This window comes from Diabrotica undecimpunctata, chromosome 5, assembly GCF_040954645.1.
Source record: "Diabrotica undecimpunctata isolate CICGRU chromosome 5, icDiaUnde3, whole genome shotgun sequence".
NCBI classification, from domain to species: Eukaryota; Metazoa; Arthropoda; class Insecta; order Coleoptera; family Chrysomelidae; genus Diabrotica; species Diabrotica undecimpunctata.
This window is the reverse complement of record NC_092807.1, coordinates 77076881-77096412: the sequence shown is the minus strand read 5'-3', so window position 1 is coordinate 77096412 and position 19532 is coordinate 77076881. Positions and strand designations below refer to the sequence as shown.

The 19532-nt window shown below is 29.1% G+C and overlaps 2 protein-coding genes across 5 annotated transcripts in view; one reads left to right on the top strand and one right to left on the bottom strand.

Moving 5' to 3' along the window:
* LOC140441409 (sorting nexin-13-like) overlaps positions 1 to 17178 on the bottom strand; it is a 1016720-nt gene extending 999542 nt beyond the window's left edge. For 2 of the 4 annotated variants that reach the window (XM_072532120.1, XM_072532123.1), the window contains exons 1-2: positions 16831 to 17178; positions 8652 to 8975 (exon numbers count right to left, since the gene is read on the bottom strand). In XM_072532120.1, the coding sequence (XP_072388221.1) occupies positions 8652 to 8975; positions 16831 to 16943 (437 nt within the window). In that variant the 5' untranslated portion in view covers positions 16944 to 17178. The remainder of the gene's footprint in view (positions 1 to 8651; positions 8976 to 16830) is intronic. The other 2 variants (XM_072532119.1, XM_072532121.1) reach the window with 2 other exon arrangements.
* Positions 1506 to 3215, top strand: LOC140441411 (uncharacterized). The gene is made up of 3 exons (XM_072532124.1): positions 1506 to 1784; positions 1845 to 2031; positions 2476 to 3215. The coding sequence occupies exons 1-3, from the start codon at positions 1674 to 1676 to the stop codon at positions 2970 to 2972; spliced, it is 795 nt and encodes a 264-aa protein (XP_072388225.1). The 5' UTR covers positions 1506 to 1673; the 3' UTR covers positions 2973 to 3215.
* Positions 17179 to 19532: the final 2354 nt, after the last annotated feature.

Genomic DNA, 19532 nt, shown 5'->3' with positions numbered 1-19532 from the left:
TTTAAATTGAATTATTTGTCCAATAGTACCTGATCCAGGGAATACAGGTTTGGTATCTTGTTACCACCTGAGTCCAGTTCTCCACCGGATCATCTTCGAGGGAAACCGGCAGGAAGAACTGACTTATTTTTGTTTATCATTCAATTACTTTAAATAACTTTTGCTATGTCCTCTTCAAGGTTTTAACTTTTGGTTCTATTTTTAATAACAAAAAACTATCCTTAATAATAAATATCTTCAATTTAAAAAAAAAAAAACATTAATCTTTGTAACTTAATTTAATTATTTATTGTCTACCAAGGGATGAGGTTATAACTCTCCCTTGAATTTCTCTTTGTTAGGTTATTGTGTGCACACCTATCCCGGAGAATCTTTACTTAAAAACCTAAACAATTTTTGAACGAAAACTAACTATTAGTGAGTAGTATATATTTATATTTATTATTTATACATTATTATTGGATATAATCTTTGTCACAATTTGAAATTTTAAGGGGAATATCAGGGGTAAATTGTTTTATAATTATATTCAGGGATTTTACTGTAAATATAGCTATAGTTAACTGTATATAAGAGGTGGTGGTTTAGTATATAAGCATTTAAAATAGTTTGTACCTAAGTTTGGTAATTATTAAAGGTGTGGTTAAAAATTAATATTTCAATTAGTACCTATCTTTCATATTTCAGCAATACAAGATATCTCGGAAGAAAACATTTAACTTCCTGGCGCCCAAGCATTCACTAGAGCAACTTTTGCTTTTCATCTGTTCATTTCTTGGTGGTTTTCTTGTCATTAGTTCTTATATCTTACGGTCTCTGTAGGGCATGCAAATTGGCCGAATCCTTCTTTGAGTGTCAAGTGGTCATTCTCCTGCATAGTCGCTAGCCAACACTTAATTCTGCTATAATTTAAAATTCATAGTTACTCTTTATTTATTTCTTCTACATAATTTATTTCTATCTAATCCCTTCCATCTTCTGTTATTCCACATATTAGTTCGTTGGTGTATCAATGTACATTTTAGAGTTTACCCTTTTGCTACACTGGATAGCGTCACCCAGACTCCCCTAGCACAATTTTTGCTACCTTAACATCTTTTTGTTACAATCTGCCATAAGTGTATCCATGTGTTTATGTGTATCTAAAATATAGTATATAGGATATTGAATTCCACACATTTAAAAATCGAAATATTGAAATTAGACAGTAAAAAATTGGAATTTTAAGAATGATTTATAAATTGTTATAATTTAAATTTTACTACTTCATGAAACAAATATTTTATATACTTCTTCTCAGAGCCTTCTTTCAGTGCGTCACAGTTTTTCGATTTCTTTCTAACGCATTAAGTTGGATGTGATGAAAAAAGCGGCAGTTCCGTGATTAAAACACGAAAATATTACAGCGTTGCATGCATAACCGGTCTATTCTTAACCTACGCTTGATTCGTTGATATTTGAAATGCGCTTCTTCTCTAGCCAATCAGTTACACGAGTCACGAACATTTGACGTAAAACTTCATTCATGTTGGCCATCCTTTCGAAGTGTGAAGAGTGAAGTGATTCTTGTCGGTTCAGGTCAGTATTTGACTTATTTCATAGCGTTGTTATGCATTATTTGTGTTAACCTATATTTTTTATTTTGTTTTGGTTTTCATTAAAATATTTTTAAAATGCCAAGATTTACGGAAAAGGAACAAGTTCTGATACTTAAATTACTTAAATATTTTGAATTAGAAAAAGAAGCTGGACAAACTTTATTACCAATTTCTGCTGTTCGTGAAGTAAGTTTAAAATTACACTGAAAATAAAATTGTTTTATTTTTACCTACTGTTTATTTCAGCGTGTTGCTGAGGCGTTAGGAATTTCTTTGCCAACAATAAGACGATTGGTAAATGAAGGTGTCCAAAAAGATTCTGATTATTCAATCACAATGAGCCAATCAGTAGCCACGAGTCGTAAACCGACATTATTAATAAATAAATACGAAAATGTCATCAGGATGTGTGTATATAGAATGTTTAGTAAAGGTAAGAAAGAGCATTACAGCAGTATAGTTAAAATATTTTACCATATTTCTAATAGAAAGGCAGGAGTAACTAATTTTCATAGACATTTCATTTAATAAATTGTTACTGACAACTAGTTACATATAGAAATGAAAAGTGAATATAAAAAGAATACTACTGAATTAAGTACCAAGTATTGTAATAAAGATTTAAGAGTTATCTTTGCCTTTTAGCTGAAGTTTATGCATTTACCTTGTGCAGTTTGGTAAAATATATAGATTTATTTTTATAACTCTTATACTTTGGATTATTCAAATATGGTTATTACGATTTATGAAAGGAGTACTGTTGCATTTAGCAATTCAATAGACAAATTCCTAATATCAAAACTAACATGTTACTTTACATTCTTAATATTATTCCTAGAAGAGTCACTATGGTGTCTTTAAACTTTTATCGTTTTAGGTGAGCATGTGACTCTCTATACCCTGAAGCAAAAACTAGAGGAAGTGGATGAGATTAATATTTCTATTGCTGCACTTAGCAGAGCTTTAAAAGAATTAAAATTCAGATGGGTAAATTGTAGTGTTGCTAACAGAAAATATTTAATGGAACAACCACATGTGACTTTAAAAAGACTTCAGTTTTTGAAAGCCTATAAGGACAATGAAAGCAGTTTATACCCTTTAAAACCAGTTTTCTTGGATGAGACCTGGATATTCAGTAAAGGAGGATTCCGCAAGAGCTGGCAAGATGGCAGTGTTAATGCAGTCAGAAAGAAGAATGGAGAAGGTGTACGATACATTATTCTTAATGCAGGTTCTGAAAATGGGTTCATTGATAACTGTGAATTGATTTTCAAAAGTGGAAGTAAATCTGGTGACTACCATGATTCAATGAATTCTGAGAATTTTGAAAAATGGTTTGAGCATCAGCTTTTACCAAATTTAGAAGAACCATAATTAATTATAATGGATAATGCATCATACCATTCAACTTTATTGGAAAAAATACCAAATGCTAGTTGGGCAAAACATTCTTTATTAGAATGGTTAAAAAACCGGCATATTAATTGTTCAATGACTATGATGAAGTTTGAGTTGATGGATATTGTAAAGAAGCATCTACCAGATAAAGTATTTAAGTGTGTATTAGAATTTATTTAGTAAGTGGCATTTTATATATATTTTGTTTTACAGATTGGATAGACTGGCCGGTTTTGTTTTTTTAATTTGTAAGATTATCGGTCTCTATTTTTCTTGTATTTATTTATTTATATTTTCTAATTTTCTCGTGTAATATTTAGTGTTATTTAGTTCCTTATAATCATAGTATCTTGTAGTTATTTAGAAGTGTGCATTTGTAGCTATTTAGTTATTCTTTTCCTTATGTTATAGTCTTAGATCTCTAGGTTGATTCCCACATATTTCATTAATAATTCTATTATCAATTAATAATTGTAGTCTATTGTGTTTTTATGGTTTTTAGATATTAGGTTGTTAGTTCTTACTTACTTTAACCCATTAACATCTAAAAAGAAACTAGAGTGGAAAAAATGGAAAACACCAAAATTGTGATGTTTGGTTTAACTTTGATTTTTAAATTGACAAATGGTAGAATTGATTGTCTCTCTCTTGTGAGTCAGAGTATTCTTAGAGTATCATATTACCATGATTTGCATTATCTATGTACTTTTAATGTTCCATTTTATAGAAAAACCCATGGGCCAATGGCCCACTGAATAGATACTTATCTTTGTTAAACAACCTGAATGTAGAATGTAGATGTATTTAATATGTCTCTCAATGAATATACATATAAATATTTGTAGAAAGTTATTGGTACGTTATAGGCACCATGGTATATATATATATATATATATATATATATATATATATATATATATATATATATATATATATATATATATGTACATACATATATTGTAAGGTTCTAACCGTTTTAACTATGTAACTTTGTATGTTGTGTACCTAGGGGTATCTAATTGAGCATATTGACGAACTGATATTGTTGCACGAAAGTCAACGATACATCTTCAAATATATGAAATAGCAGCATACGTTGTTGTTTCATTCTCCAAATTGACAGATATCCTTATTTAGACACCCATAGGTACACAACATATGAAGTTTTATTTTCCCGTCTTTATAGTGCTGGATCTTAGAATCATAGAGTTAACTGCTGGATTTATAGGTTTTAAGATTTAATTACATATAATATATAAGTGTACTTAAACCACTATTTTATATATTGTAAATTGTAACATTTAATGGGTTTGTCCCGTATATTAAATAAATTAAATTAAATGTTGGGTGACATCTATTACATATATATATTCAAAAAAAAAATTTTTTCAATTTGAAATACAAGGGCGTTCTCAAATGGGTTTAGGTATTTGTATGGTATTTTTCAAAACATCCAGTTTTCCTGGAAAATGAAAGCCTTTGGTGACTTCAATTCTGGAACCAGCTTTTCTATTTCTTGGTGTTCTTGAAGTGATACCATCTCCCAAATAACTATAGTCTATATGACGACGGAATTCTCACTATTTACATCACATTTTCAGTATAAATTTGATGAGGTTTCCAGGCATTGGCACTGGTCATGTCAGGAAAGTACGTAAATAAAACCCACCATGACTTTTTACCTTTTAAACTTATTCGATATAACGATATGCACTGATCATGCGCATCTACTACACCCATTCCAGATATTGTTGTGAAGCTATTTTCTTGTGGCATTTTAAATTAATTACTATTTAAATGGGAATAAGCCATAATTAAAGGTTAAAATACGTTTATTGATGTTTCAATTTCCACTTCGGAAAAAAAAAGGATTTCCGAAGTGGAAATTAGAACGTCAATAAACGTATTTTAACCTTTAATTGTGGCTTATTCCCATTTAAATAGTAATTAACCCATTCCAGAATTGTAGGAAGCAAACAATTTTAGACTCCATTACTGGACTTTTTTGTACACGATTTTCTCTTACAATTCCTGTCGCCTTTATGATTTTTTTTGTTTCAGATATATCATTAGTTTTTTGTCATGAAATAATGATCGAAAAAATATACAGGAAAGGTTTTAATATTTCATTGATATCCAAATTCTACTTTTCAATGTCTTCAATAAAGTATTATTATTAGGCATTAGTAAATAAATTGTTTTTATGTTTAGAATTATACCCTATTTATGTAATTAATTTATAAGTTACGTAATAAACATCTTTGAAAACAGTATTTGTTTGCTTTTATAAAAAAATGGCGGCAAATATTTAATTGTATAACTAGAAAACTAACTAACTACACTTGTATTATATACTATTATAAAATAAACAATAAATGGATCGTTGTGTTGTCGTTTTTAAATGTTTCCATATTTATGAATTTAATAAACAATATTGTTTACTATTATTTAATCCACCTTGCAATAAAAGTAAGTACGGTTCTGGCATCTGTCACAATTCTCAATAATTACATGAAATAATTCTCGACACATCCAATACAGTATATGACGTCACAATTAATGACGCACTGAAAGAAGGCTCTGAGAAGGACTATACGTCATAAACTGTAGCAATCGAAACATCGGAACGTACATTTATATAATAAATATTTCAGTGCCAACGCATTTAAAAAAAAAAATACTAATAAATAAAAATGAACTCTTGCCTTTTCCAAGTTTATAATAGACACTACTTAAGTTTAAAAATAATTAAAGCAAGTAATATAAATTACCACCGTAAAATATTTAACTACATTAACCAAGTATTTGTGAAATTTCTCGATGACTAAATTGATTGATATTTAAATAAATTTGAAGTTCCAAAACGTACCTGCTGTAAAATTTGAAAGTCTACGACTAATCAAATTATTGGCAACATCGCAAGAGTTTAGTTGTGTACGCGAAAGAATATATACGGATCCCAAAAGTGTTTTAACCTAATACAGAGTTCACTTAATCCTATGTGTTGCTCTGAGTCTACATAAAGCGCTACGCAGATAATAATATACACGGTGTATATTCTACTGGAGTTAGTATAATACCGTTTTAGAACGGAGCTTACATTAACCGGATGTATATATATATACATATATATATATATATATATATATATATATATATATATATATATATATATATATATATATATATATATATCCAGAACGTCAACCTTCAAAGTTGAGTTCAAATTTTCCTAACACAGCTAATAATACGAAACCCATCCGGAACTGCTCGATCTTTCATAGGCGTCAACATGGTATAATAATCGGAAAAATGTAATCATCATTATATTAGGAATTTTAGAAATATATTGATTAAGTAACCAAAAACTTTTGTTATTATTAATAATATAAATATTATGAAATAACTAATATTCTACAAAATAATAATTTCAATTAAATAGATTAGACAATTGTACGGAACTGATACGGGAATACTTTAAATTTTAATGACAGTTCAGCGTGTAGTAAAATTGTTTAAAGTGTTGCCGCTTTTTTAGAGTAAGAACTTTGTTTATGTTTTGATTTCTTACACAATTTGATCATAATATATTATATACTAATAAATTGTATTTATAAATACATATTAAATTTAGATTAATTGCTTTAAAAACTAATTATTGTTGATTATTGTGATTGTGCTATGCTAAAACAACTAAACAGTATGTAAAAAGCTGATAAGCTTTCATATAAGATAGATTATTTTAAACAAGAAATAATGGCGGGACGTTTTTACTATTAATGTTCTAAAATAGGTAAGTTTAAAATTTGGAATATATAATTTTGTATTAATATGTTTTCTTATGTATTTTAGTGCGTTGCAGTAGTCTTAAAACTAAGTGTATTTACTGTTAATATAACAGTTTGACAAATAGTTGACATTTTAAAAATTTCTCACTTACTTACTATTCTGATGTTTTGGAAACGCTGTGGGGTTCTGACGTCGTAAATCTTGGATGACGTGCAATCATTTTTATATGAAAAATTCTATATTTGGGTATCACATACAGCAACTTAAACTTATTCGTAAACTAGTTCTTAAGGTTTTATTACGCAATTTGCAATTTAGTTAAATTTTGCAATGTATTGTATATTTTATTATCTTTTATTTTGCGATATTGACAATTTATGTAATTTTAGTAAATTTTAATTGTTATTGTTATTTTTTTTTTAAATTTTTGTAAGCTTTTTCCATAAAATTGTACAATTTTGAGTGACAATAAAGCATATTTCTATTCTAGCTGTGTCCTGCCCATCTCCATTTTAGTCTGGCTATCATTTTGATGACATCATCTTATTGGTGATTCATAACACTCTACTGATGCCGATTCGAGCACAGAAAGTTTAACATATAATTTAATTCAACAAAGCGATAGCAGCTTTTGCTAAAAGATTTAAGCTTTTACATATTTCGTATAGCCCAGAGGGCAGAAAACGATATTATTATGTTGTTTTCGGTCATGGCAGCCAAAGCAGGTCGCACCTTTGTACGCTAACCACTGCAGTGGTAAGTTTTATGAGACATTCGTTGGACTTTCCGAGTTTGAATTTATATCAGCCCAAGTGTCTGATGAGGCAGGGATATGCTAAAATGATTCATCGCACTTTATTGCTACCGATTCGAGCACGGGAAGTTTAACGAATTTTCCTCTTAGGCCATATATTTGGCCATTTAATTCATCAAATCGATAGCAGCTTTTGCTAAAAGATTTAATCTTTTACACATTTCGTATAGCCCGGAGGACACAAAACGATATTATTAAATCGTTTTGGTTCATGACCACCAAAGCAGGTGGCACATCTGTACGCTAACCACTGCAGTGATAAGTTTTATGAGACACTCGTTGGACTTTCCGAGTTTAGTTTGAATTTGTATCAGCCAAGTGTCTCATGAGGCAGGGATATGCTGAAATGATTCATAACACTTTATTGATACCGATTCGAGCACGGGAAGTTTAACGAATTTGTTCTCCTAGGCCATATATTTGGCAATTTGTTTCAACAAAGCGATAGCAGCTTTTGCTAACAGATTTAATCTTTTACACATTTCGTATAGCCCAGACAGAAAATAATATTAATAAATCGTTTTCGTTCATGGCCGCCAAAGCAAGTGGCACTTCTGTACCCACTGCAACTGTAACCATTGCAGTGGTCAAGTTTTAGGAGACATTCTTTGGACTTTTCGAGTTTGAATTTGTATCAGCTCAATTACTACCTTTAAGCGTTAGTAATTATCGCTTAAAAAATATTCAATATTTATCTATATGGTATCTAGAGTATGTTTTGTTGTAAATATTGATCTTTTTGTTTAATTCCTATTTGTCATTAAACATATAAATACTTATGTAGGTATGTCAATATGGCTTTCATTCGCCTGTGGATAAATATGTATGACTATATCAATACAGTTCGATTATCCGAAAGAACCGATTTTCTGAACACCCATGTCCCCCAATTACTTCGTATAATCGACGCTCTACTGTATACGCAGTAAAATGAAAATGCTACAAACTCTCCTTAAAAAGGTCAGAATATATATAAACTCATAGTATGAATATGTATTGAATCCCAACTATTTTCAAATTCGCAAAATTGTTATAAATTAATATTTACTTACCTATTTGAAATATTTATAGCCAATGTTTGAGCTGTACGTCGCACTGTAGTGTCTGTAAATTCAACATCTCTAGTAATAAGATTATACCAAGTTAAAATATAATCTCTGATAATATAACCTAAAATCTCCTGTAAGGAACTATCAATTAACTCACTACCAGTTACTCGGCTGTCGTGTTTTTGTACTTTTTTCGGACTTTCTAACTGTTTAACGATCTGCTCTAGACCTCCTTTTTTTATACAACTTGAACTTAAAGGATTTCCAGCACATTTTATATAAAACTTCTCTATACTAACCCGTTGCACATGCAATAAGGACGCCAATCTAAAATAGAAATTAAAAGTAAAAGCAATAAAAGTGTTTCACGACGAGCTTACACTATCTATATATCGGAAACTAATTATACAGTTTCTGATATATAGATAGTGTAAGCTTATCGTGAAACACCCTGTATACTTTGCTTCAAAAAATTATGAGACAAATACAAAACATACATAAAAGTAGACAAATTGGAATAACTAAAAGAAGAGATACAAGGAACATTAACAATGTTTAATCACGAATTAATCCCTTAATTTGTAATCTGACAGTATTCTTAACTTCCTAACCTTTTATAGTTTCACGGTGTATAGTTGAAACATTGTGAAACATATCGTGTAATATTTTAATTATAAGAGTCCATTCAACTTCAACCTGCAAACTTATTAAATTGGCAAATAATCTATTTTCTAATTGAACTTCCTAAGTATTGCAATAACGGCCTAGATTGAATTGTATTGTAAGCTCATAGTTCAAAGTTTGTTAGTATGATAGGAGCATTAACCTCTGTGCTGAGGTATACATTATTTGTAAAATATAAATTGGGGATTTGAGCTCATTTGAGCGCAGTCCATTATAGAAAGTTACTTAACCAACCACTAGACTGTAATTATCAATAGCTGTCAATAAAACTATAATTTTTACTCCATACTTCAACCCTTCGTTTACCATCGTCGATCGAGAAGAATCGGACGAAATTCATCGAATCAGGATCGAATCATTAGAAAACAATTCGATCCTGATATTTACATCTAATTGTCCAACAAAATTATTTAAAACTTACACTATAAATAAAATTTCGAACTATAAGAATGAACTAATCATATTTTTAAATAACCACTTAATGGTTATTACCATTATCGTATTCTTCCTTTATTATTGTATTGTATATTTTTTATATAGATACCAGCCGCGACAAAGTTAACACGTTCCCTGCGTAACGAGGTCTATTTGACCCCGTCAAAGTTCTTCGTATATGGCGGAATCAATTTTTACCAGACTTCAAATATGGCGGTACGAGGTCTAAAAGACCTCGTCAGAAACTTTCTCATCTGGCGGTTCGGGGCACCCCGAAGAGGTTGTAATGTATTTTTAAAAATTGTTTTATTACATTAAATGAAAATTGAATATTTTTTGTAGAAATTCATTGTAAAACTGTCAAACAATATTCCTTTCTCACAGTTTCTAGATAGTAATAAAAAATTCATAATTAATTTACATGAAAGTTTTATAAGATTTTTGTTGAAATAAAACTCAAAAATACAATGATTGTAGAAAAAGAGTGAAATTCATGAATTATACATTGTGAACATTGTTGAAACATTTTTTTTTTGCATAGACTTTCGTCATTCAGCCAGTCTCTAAAGGTTATAATATATTCCTTAAGAAAGTATATACACATAATTACAGATTATTTCTCTCAGACAAATGCACAGCGATATTCCTCAAACGAAATAGACGAATAATTAATAGAAGAACACGTCGAAGAAAAATACAAGGACACTCGCTTCTCGTCTAGGGGTCCATCAAGACATTTATTTTAACAGACAAACAATACTGGACCGCGGATAAGGTATTGTTACATATAGGATAAACAAAGGGTACAAGTCTAACCCTATATACGTTCATGAAAGTTTTCATGAACGAGTACCAGATTTATAAAGCTATGCATGTGTTCTAATGTGTACAAAAATTCTATAATTAAATTATATATTGTTACAGAATTTATGGCTAACAAGGACTGTATATTATATGGAGGGTATGTATTGCATTCAGTTAATTTTGTATACAGGGAGTTTGAATGCTGAATAAATTTAGGACATTCAAATATGTAATCGAGGTCACCTAGCTTACCGCAATGTTTGCAACTATCATCATCGATGACTTTTATTTTAAATAAATGGCATGGGTAGCATGCATGTCCAAAGCGTATTCGATTTATAGTAGTAATATATTTACGAGGAGCTTTGAAATTCTGAAACAAGGTTGTTTGAGGTATAATTGATTGTAAAGAGGTATACCTTTTATGGTTTGTAGAGCAGTAATGTTTCCATTGCTCTTTCCATCTAAGTTGCTCATTTTTTTTGAAAATCGTAGTAACATCTGATGTATTAAGCATATATTTCAACGTAGAGCCAGTTTTTATGCTCTGCAAAACTGAAAGGCAATCTGACAGAATTAAAATATGTCTATTGCAGGCGTTTCTAACATATTTTAGAGCTTCAAGTATAGCTATTAATTCCGCTGAAAAGATTGAAAATTCATTTGTTAGTTTATACTTGAATTCTACGATTGTAGCAGGTAAAAAGTATGCGCATCCAGTCCCTTCTGTTGTTTTTGATGCGCCTGTGGCTTCCCTATAACCCTGCAGTAGAGATCTTAGAAGATTGCTACTCATAATGGTGTTCTCACTATAAGTGGGTATTATAACCTCAGTTCTGTGAAATAAAGAGAAGTAGTCTAAGCTTCTGTCAACCGTGTGCAATTTCTTGAAAAAAATAGGATTATTTTGTAATGCCATGCATAAAGGCGGGGAAGGTTTTTTCTCCCAATATTTGTTTGTAAGATCTGACTCGTTAAGTTGACGGACGCTTGAAAATAACTGGGAGTTAGTTAATAGAATTTTAAGAAGGCTTTTTTCACTTAACAAGTTTCTTCTATTTTCCAGGGGTAGCTCAGCGGCTTCCAACATATAAGGGTTGTATAGGAGTTGATCTCATAGCACCCAAACATACCCTCATAATAGAATTTTGAAACGTGTCGATTTTTCTTAAAAGGTTCTTGGAGGCGGAACCATAAAGAGTAGCACCGTAATCTAGAATAGATCGTATATAAGCGCGATAAAACAACAAGGACGTTTCTACATCGCAATCCCACCACGTTTTAGTTGTCATTCTGAGGAAATTGCTGCCTTTGTTACATCTATCAAGCATGTACTCTATGTGTTTCTCTATTTGTCTCCAAGTTAACTTCTTATTCAAAATAAGGCCTTTTCACATCTTGTCTATTAGGACCTTCTTATTATTAGGTGCGAATGGTCAACCCCTACAATGACATGTGTGAATCATAAATTGTAAATTTCCATAGAAGTTTTTATTGTATATGCATTTAACTATTATCTTTAATTTCATTAAAATCTATGAATTTTTATATATTTCTATTATATACAGTAATTTAATTAATACTATTAATTTTTTATATCATTTTAACTAATTTTATTGTATATGCATTTAATTATTATCATTAATTTAATTAAAATCTATGAATTTTTATATAATTTCAATGCATTTCTATAATATTATGTGAGAGTATAAAAAAACTGAAGATATGGCAACTCTAACACCATTTAAGCTTATGTTAAATGTCAGATACAAGTTTGGTTATGATGGGTGCCCTAAACTAATCATTTCTACAAGGCTCAACTTTTTACTTTTTGTCACTTATACTCCTTTAGTTCTAGCACAGAATACTCCATCCCAACAAGAAGCGAAACGGAAGGCTTTTTCGCAATCCAAATTTCTTTGCGCATGTGCGAAATCCGCCATGTTTTAAGTAGTTTTGATGTCATGTTTGTTTATGTATTGAGAAGTGTTTGGTGTTTGTTTTTTAATAGTTAATATAATTAATTTAGTTAGTTATTTAGTTAGTATTTTAGTTTTAGTTAGTTATTTAGTTAGTTAGTTAATTTAATATATTTGTGTAATAAACTTATTGTGATGGCTGCACGAAAGGAAGGATTTTATTGTGTTGTTCGTGGGTGCCCATCGAAAACTGGTGAAGGAATTAGTCTCTTTTCAATACCGACTGATCGTAGCAGGTGAACAAATTAAATTTTCAATTAAAACGTGTTACAAGTGTTGTCTGAATGTTTATATTTTAGTTAAATACACTTTTTTTTAGAGCTGAATTATGGCTGAAAGCAGCCAATAGGTATGATCTGCTTTCCAAGCATGCTGAATTACATACTAATTATAAAATGTGCGAGAAACATTTTGAACCGGTGTACATGTCCAAAGGAAACACAAGGAAGACCTTATTTGAACAAGCACATCCAATGATTTTCTCACACAGCCAATATTCAGAACACACAGACGAACCATTAAAGAAAGTCATAAGGCTGGAAGGTAGATACTTTTTATTTATTCACAATTATAGTGCTTTATTTTAAAAGTCATATAAAAATCAGTATCTACTTACAACTATATACAAAGTTGTTTGTTGTTTTTCATAATATAAACAAGATCTGGATTGTGAAATTGAATGATCTTTTATCAGCCTTATTAAGAACATATATCTTATGGTTACATACTGAGTAATATTTATGTCACGATTTTAGGTACAACTGAAATATATAATGTACAGGAAGTTGCCATTAATGATGACAGACATAGTACTATACCTGATACTTTGATGGAAGAGTTTCTGGTAACAGGTTATTTTATTTATTGCTCCTACAACTGTATTATGCATTCAACTAATCACTAATAAGCATTAACATATCTACTTTGAACATTTATATGTTATTTGGTTATTAAATATATTTTTATATTTCAGATGTTGATGTTAATAGGCAAGAAGTGTCTACTCCACATAGGCCCCATACTCCACAATGTTTCACATCAGCTGCAACACAAACCCCCTCCAAGTTGTCTGGTGATACACCCAGAAAAAGGAAAATGAGGTTAAAAATAAAAAATTTGCGTGCAAGGAAGGAAGACAATAAATCTTTAATTAATTTTTTTCAAATGTTTGACAAACTTTTAAACAAATCCCTAGCACAAATAGTGAAAGCTCAAGCAATTTTAAAAACTAAACATCCAAAAAGTAGAAGGTATTCTGATGAATATAAACAATTTGCATTAACACTATATTTTTTGGGCCCAAGAGCCTATGCTTTTATGGAAAGAATATTGTATTTGCCCTCAAAACGAAGTCTTCAAAAAATTACTGAAAATTTGGTCTGTAAACCTGGTTTGAATAATGACCAAATATTTGATGCCCTAAAGTTAAAAGTGAACACAATGTTAGGTCAGGACAAGCACTGTAGTGTTTGTATTGATGAAAAGTCTATTAAAAGTAATTTATTTTTTGATACAGGTCGTGATGAGATTGTTGGTCTATATGATATAGGAAATGGGAAAAAGGAATCAATAATTGCACAAAATGTACTTGTGATAATGGTTCGAGGCTTATATTCAAATTGGAAACAACAACTAGCATATTTCTTTGTAAACACTACCTTTGAAGCGAATCACCTTCTTCCTATTATAAAAGAATGTATTTCTAAACTATTTCAATCAGGTTTATATGTGAATTGTCTTATTTTCTAAAATTGAGTAAATTACTGGGCATTTCTCCAACTAACTCAGAATTTGATGTCAATGGACAAAAAATTGTTTATATATTTGATCCATGCCATTTAATTAAAGCCACTAGAAATAACTTAATTAATAATGTTTTTTATTTTGATGACAAAAAAACATCTTGGTCATTTATAGAAACTTTTTATCATGAAGATAAAAAGCAGTTCTAGTGCACCAAAACTAACACACTCCCATATATATATATATATATATATATATATATATATATATATATATATATATATATATATATATATATATATATATATAGATATATATATATATATATATATATATATATAGATATATATATATATATATATATATATATATATATATATATATATATATATATAGATATATATATATATATATATATATATATATATATATATATATATATATATATATATATATATATATATATATATATATATATATAGATATATATATATATAGATATATATATATATATATATATATATATATATATATATATATATATATAGATGTATAAATATATATATATATATAGATGTATAAATATATATATATATATATATATATATATATATATATATATAGATATATATATATATATATATATATATATATATATATATATATATATATAGATGTATAAATATATATATATATATATATATATATATATATATATATAGATGTATAAATATATATATATATATATATATATATATATAGATATATATATATATATATATATATATATATATATATATATATATATATATATAGATATATATATATATATATATATATATATATATATAGATGTATAAATATATATATATATATATATATATATATATATATATATATATAGAATAAATTTTTAACTGTGCGTAAATTGTCCTTATACATATACTTTGTTTACCAACTACAACATTTCTTGAATTTATTGACATATTTATGTCACATGCTATATTAAAATGAATGTATTTTTGTAAGTGCGCATATGTAACTGTTTTATATCAATACATTTGTTAAATATTTGCTTTTTTGTACATATATTTTTTAAGTATCACGCACAAGGGGTACTACTTTTATGGTAGCTCTATTTCAGTGATTTTTCATGTTTATTTAGTGTTCAGTATGCTTATTTTTTGTAAATCTATATTATAATCTAAGCTTCCTAAATAAACATTATTATTAGTATTAATTACAATAAATTTCTATTATTATTATTGTGTTTTATTACAATTTTTTACCCCTCCCTACCACAAATGTGATATATCCATTCGAATTGAATGTAGTACTGTACAACCAGAAGTTTCAGAGACCTCAGACGCACAGAAAGAGAAATCGAAGAGGTATACATGTATATTAATTACAATAATTTTTTATTATTCTGTTTTATTACAACTTTTTACCCTTTCCTACCATAAATTTGATATGTCCTGGCGAGTGTTGAATTTACTACAATACAACCAGAAGTTTCAGAGACCTCAGATGCATAGAAAGAAATCTAAGGGGTATACAGTCATTCTAGCCGCAGCTGCAGAGTTTTTACGCACAGCGAAAATATTGTGGTGTTGGAGGTTAATAGATATTCACATTCAAAGAAATTCCTCAACAGGAAACAAAAAAAGTCAGCAACTTAAGACAAAGTTAATAGAAATTTCAAAAGTATAATTCTGTATTGATAAGTAAAAAAGTCTTAAGTCAAAATATAGATTTTGAGTGATGAAGTGTTTTATTAACCTTAAAAAAACGATAAAAAGTAATAGAAATCAACTGCTTTTCATCTCTATTTTGAAATTAACTCTCAAATTCAATCAATTTTTATCGGTTTTTTAACGTACTAAAATACTTTTAATATGTTAATTTGTTTGTTAAAAAAAAAACAAATCGATATTTTTGACTTAACAACTTTTTAATTATCAGTACAGAATTGATATATAGTTATATTAAATTTTACAGAAAAAATAAAATTCATACAAAACAGAGTACTTAAAAATGATTACTTCATTTCTCAGTGTAACTATCATTTGACTACAGTTTTGAACGACTTCCTCACTACTTTTCTTCGTGTACGAATGAATAGTTTTATTGCCACTGTCACTCTGAATTTCTGTCCTCCCAACATCAAAGGTTCCGACAAAGCTTTCGCTTCTTGTTGTGATTAGTATTCTGTGGTTCTAGGGTCCTCATTCATATTATATACTTAGATGTCATACATGCAAAACATGAGCAAAAACAATATCTTAAGATCATGAGAAACAGTGTAGACCATAGGCAAATTTTCAATTTTACTGAAGAAGTTTTAAGAATAATAACTCATTGGAAATTATATTAATTTAATTCAAATTATTAATTTTTCATTAAAATAAGCCAACAAAAATTCCATGTGTTTCCATCATTTAAGTTTTAAATAGATTAGACTATAACAATGAATACTTTATCCCTTTAAAGTATACTCAGCACCCTCTGATAATTATTAGAAATTTTTTACTTACCCTATGATAAATAATAGTAAACTTATTGTAATAATTAACAGCCATGATACACCAAAAGTTGTAAAACATAAAGCTACAATTAGGCCCATCCATCCAGCAGTATTTGTTTCCATTTCTGAAAAAAAAATATTTCCAGTTTTGCCTTTTCAAAGATTCTTTATTATCTCTTTAAATAGATTCTTTGAGTGCATAAATATTTATATCGTAAAATAATACGATAATTGAATTGTATTGTTTAAAAGCATCAATTTGTTCAGTTTAATTTGAAATAATACTGGAAATAATAGCAAAATAGCAACACCATAATTTTGAGGTTATTCACTAGTCAAATTTGACGTTGACGCACAGATCGCAGCATACACCACCCAACCATATTCTGTGCACAGATCACTAACAGAGAACAACCAAACACAGAGAAGCGACAGTCCTTTGAAGTTACGTGGCCAAGCCGCCAATGACAGCTAACAACCAGAAAATTAATAGTCAGTGGGCATATCACACAATATAAATTCTTAAGAGCGTAGGCGCAAAATTTCGGGCCAATGTGTTTTAAATGCATTCATTTTTTTCGAATCCTGAAAAAACTAATAAGTATTTTTGAAAAATTTAAACGCAACGAATGAAAGACTACATTATTACTGAGGGCCGAAAGTCCCTGAAAACACCTATAATGTTTATTTTAATAAGTTACAGGGGTAAAAAAAAAGAGAAAATTTAGTGTAATTTTTAATTTCAAATATCTCATTCAAAAAAACTTTTTGTTTATTCTAAGGGACTTTCGGCCCTCGGTAATAATGTAATCTTTCATTCTGTGTTTAAATTTTTCAAAAATATTTGTTAGTTTTCTCAGGATTCCAAAACAATGTTAAAAAGCATTGGCCCGAAATTTTGCGCCTACGCTCTTAAACGAAACAAAGACATTACTAAAATGCTCAAACTAAAAATTGTTGGAAACAAAATTAGACCGATAATTGGGAAATCTTAAAATTACAATAGAACAAGACTTCAAATTTTTTTAAAAAAGTTTATTTTTTATAGCTCGGACAGACACGTCGGCGTCGGCTTACTGTTCGAAAGTCAAACCAATACTATTATGTAATAACTAATAATAATTACAAAGCAATAGTAATTACCTGTTATTATTCTTAGGAAATCTAAATAAACTTATTCCTTTTCCTGTCACAGATGAACATCCGCGAATCGCACAAATATATCCAGACATTTTAAATATAAATTAAACATTTAACTATAAACTATAACTATAAACTTATATATTTAACTATAACTATAACCTTTTAACTATAAATAAATTATATAAATGGTCAAATGCACTTGTTGTGTCGAGTATTTACCATAGACGCCTACGGACTATCGAAAACAACCAGAATTAAAGAATAAGCACGTGTTTTTGACAGTTACACAACCAGAATCGGGCATGCGTATACAAAAATGGTACACGCTTTTGGACCATTGTGTCGCTTCTATGTGTTCGGTTTTTCTATGTCACTAATAAACTCCATTCGCTTAACTCAGAGATATGTAAGAGAGGGGATATGACATACGGTGAAATAGATGGGATCGGTTCGCCATATTGGTGAGTATCTGACAGATTGTTGTTTGTGTCGAGTAGTTCTGTGCATAGAAATTTAATTTTAAAAATATTTTGAACTTATTGTTGTACGGTTTTTACGTTTATTTAAAGTGAAACTATTATGACATCGTGTTCCTTTACTGTGTGTCCAAATAACACTCGTAATAATAAGAAAATCTCCACTGGAATATCTTTTCATAGGTTAGTATGAAATTGTCTATGGTAAAAGTCTGCAAAATCAAACCGCTACCGATACGCTACTTCCGGAGCGGCCTGTCAAATTTGGTAGCGTAAAAATTAATGTATCGCTACCTCCATCCAACATGTTGAGAGAAATGTCATTCATGACATTTCTGTACTAAAATTGAGGGTTAGGTGTTTGTTTGTTTTGATTTTACGTTTTTACTTCCAGCCATATATTACTTTATTATATGGACATATCCATTGAATTTATTTAACTTGTTTAGAGGTATTTCTTGATTGGATTTCTAATTCCTTTCCAGCTGTTTCCTAATAAAAAAAGGTGATCCATTATTTATCTTTACAATTTAATGACTGTTTGGTTCCATTCCTTCATGTTTTGTTCATACTTTCTTTTCACTTCATATATCAGCTATTAAAAATGTTTACGTCGAAATTGATCATTACTTATAGTTAATGTTATCTAAAAAGAAAACTCTGAAAACTTTTGTTTTCTACATCTCTATAACTTTTATTATAATTTCTTCCCACTACAGCTATTTCAGCATTTTGTCTTTCTCAATTGACAAACAAATGTCTGCTTTACACTTTATAGTCTCTGAACAAATAAAGGAGGGGAAAGCTGTATGTCTCAAATTGGTCATTCATAATTATATCTGTATATTTTAATACATCTCACTGCCATGAGAAGCATAATGTGATACACGGGTAATACGATTTTACAGCCGCGAGAATCAAATATCGAATACACACGCATTTGTAATGCTCACACATCACAAATTATGAAAGCTCTGAGAAGCAATTGTGGTCTCTCATATCAAAGTATCGTTAATGCAGTTTAAACGTAAACGGCTGTAAGCAACAGAAACTATATTTGGCCTCTGAAATATGTGAACCAATGTTTGATTCT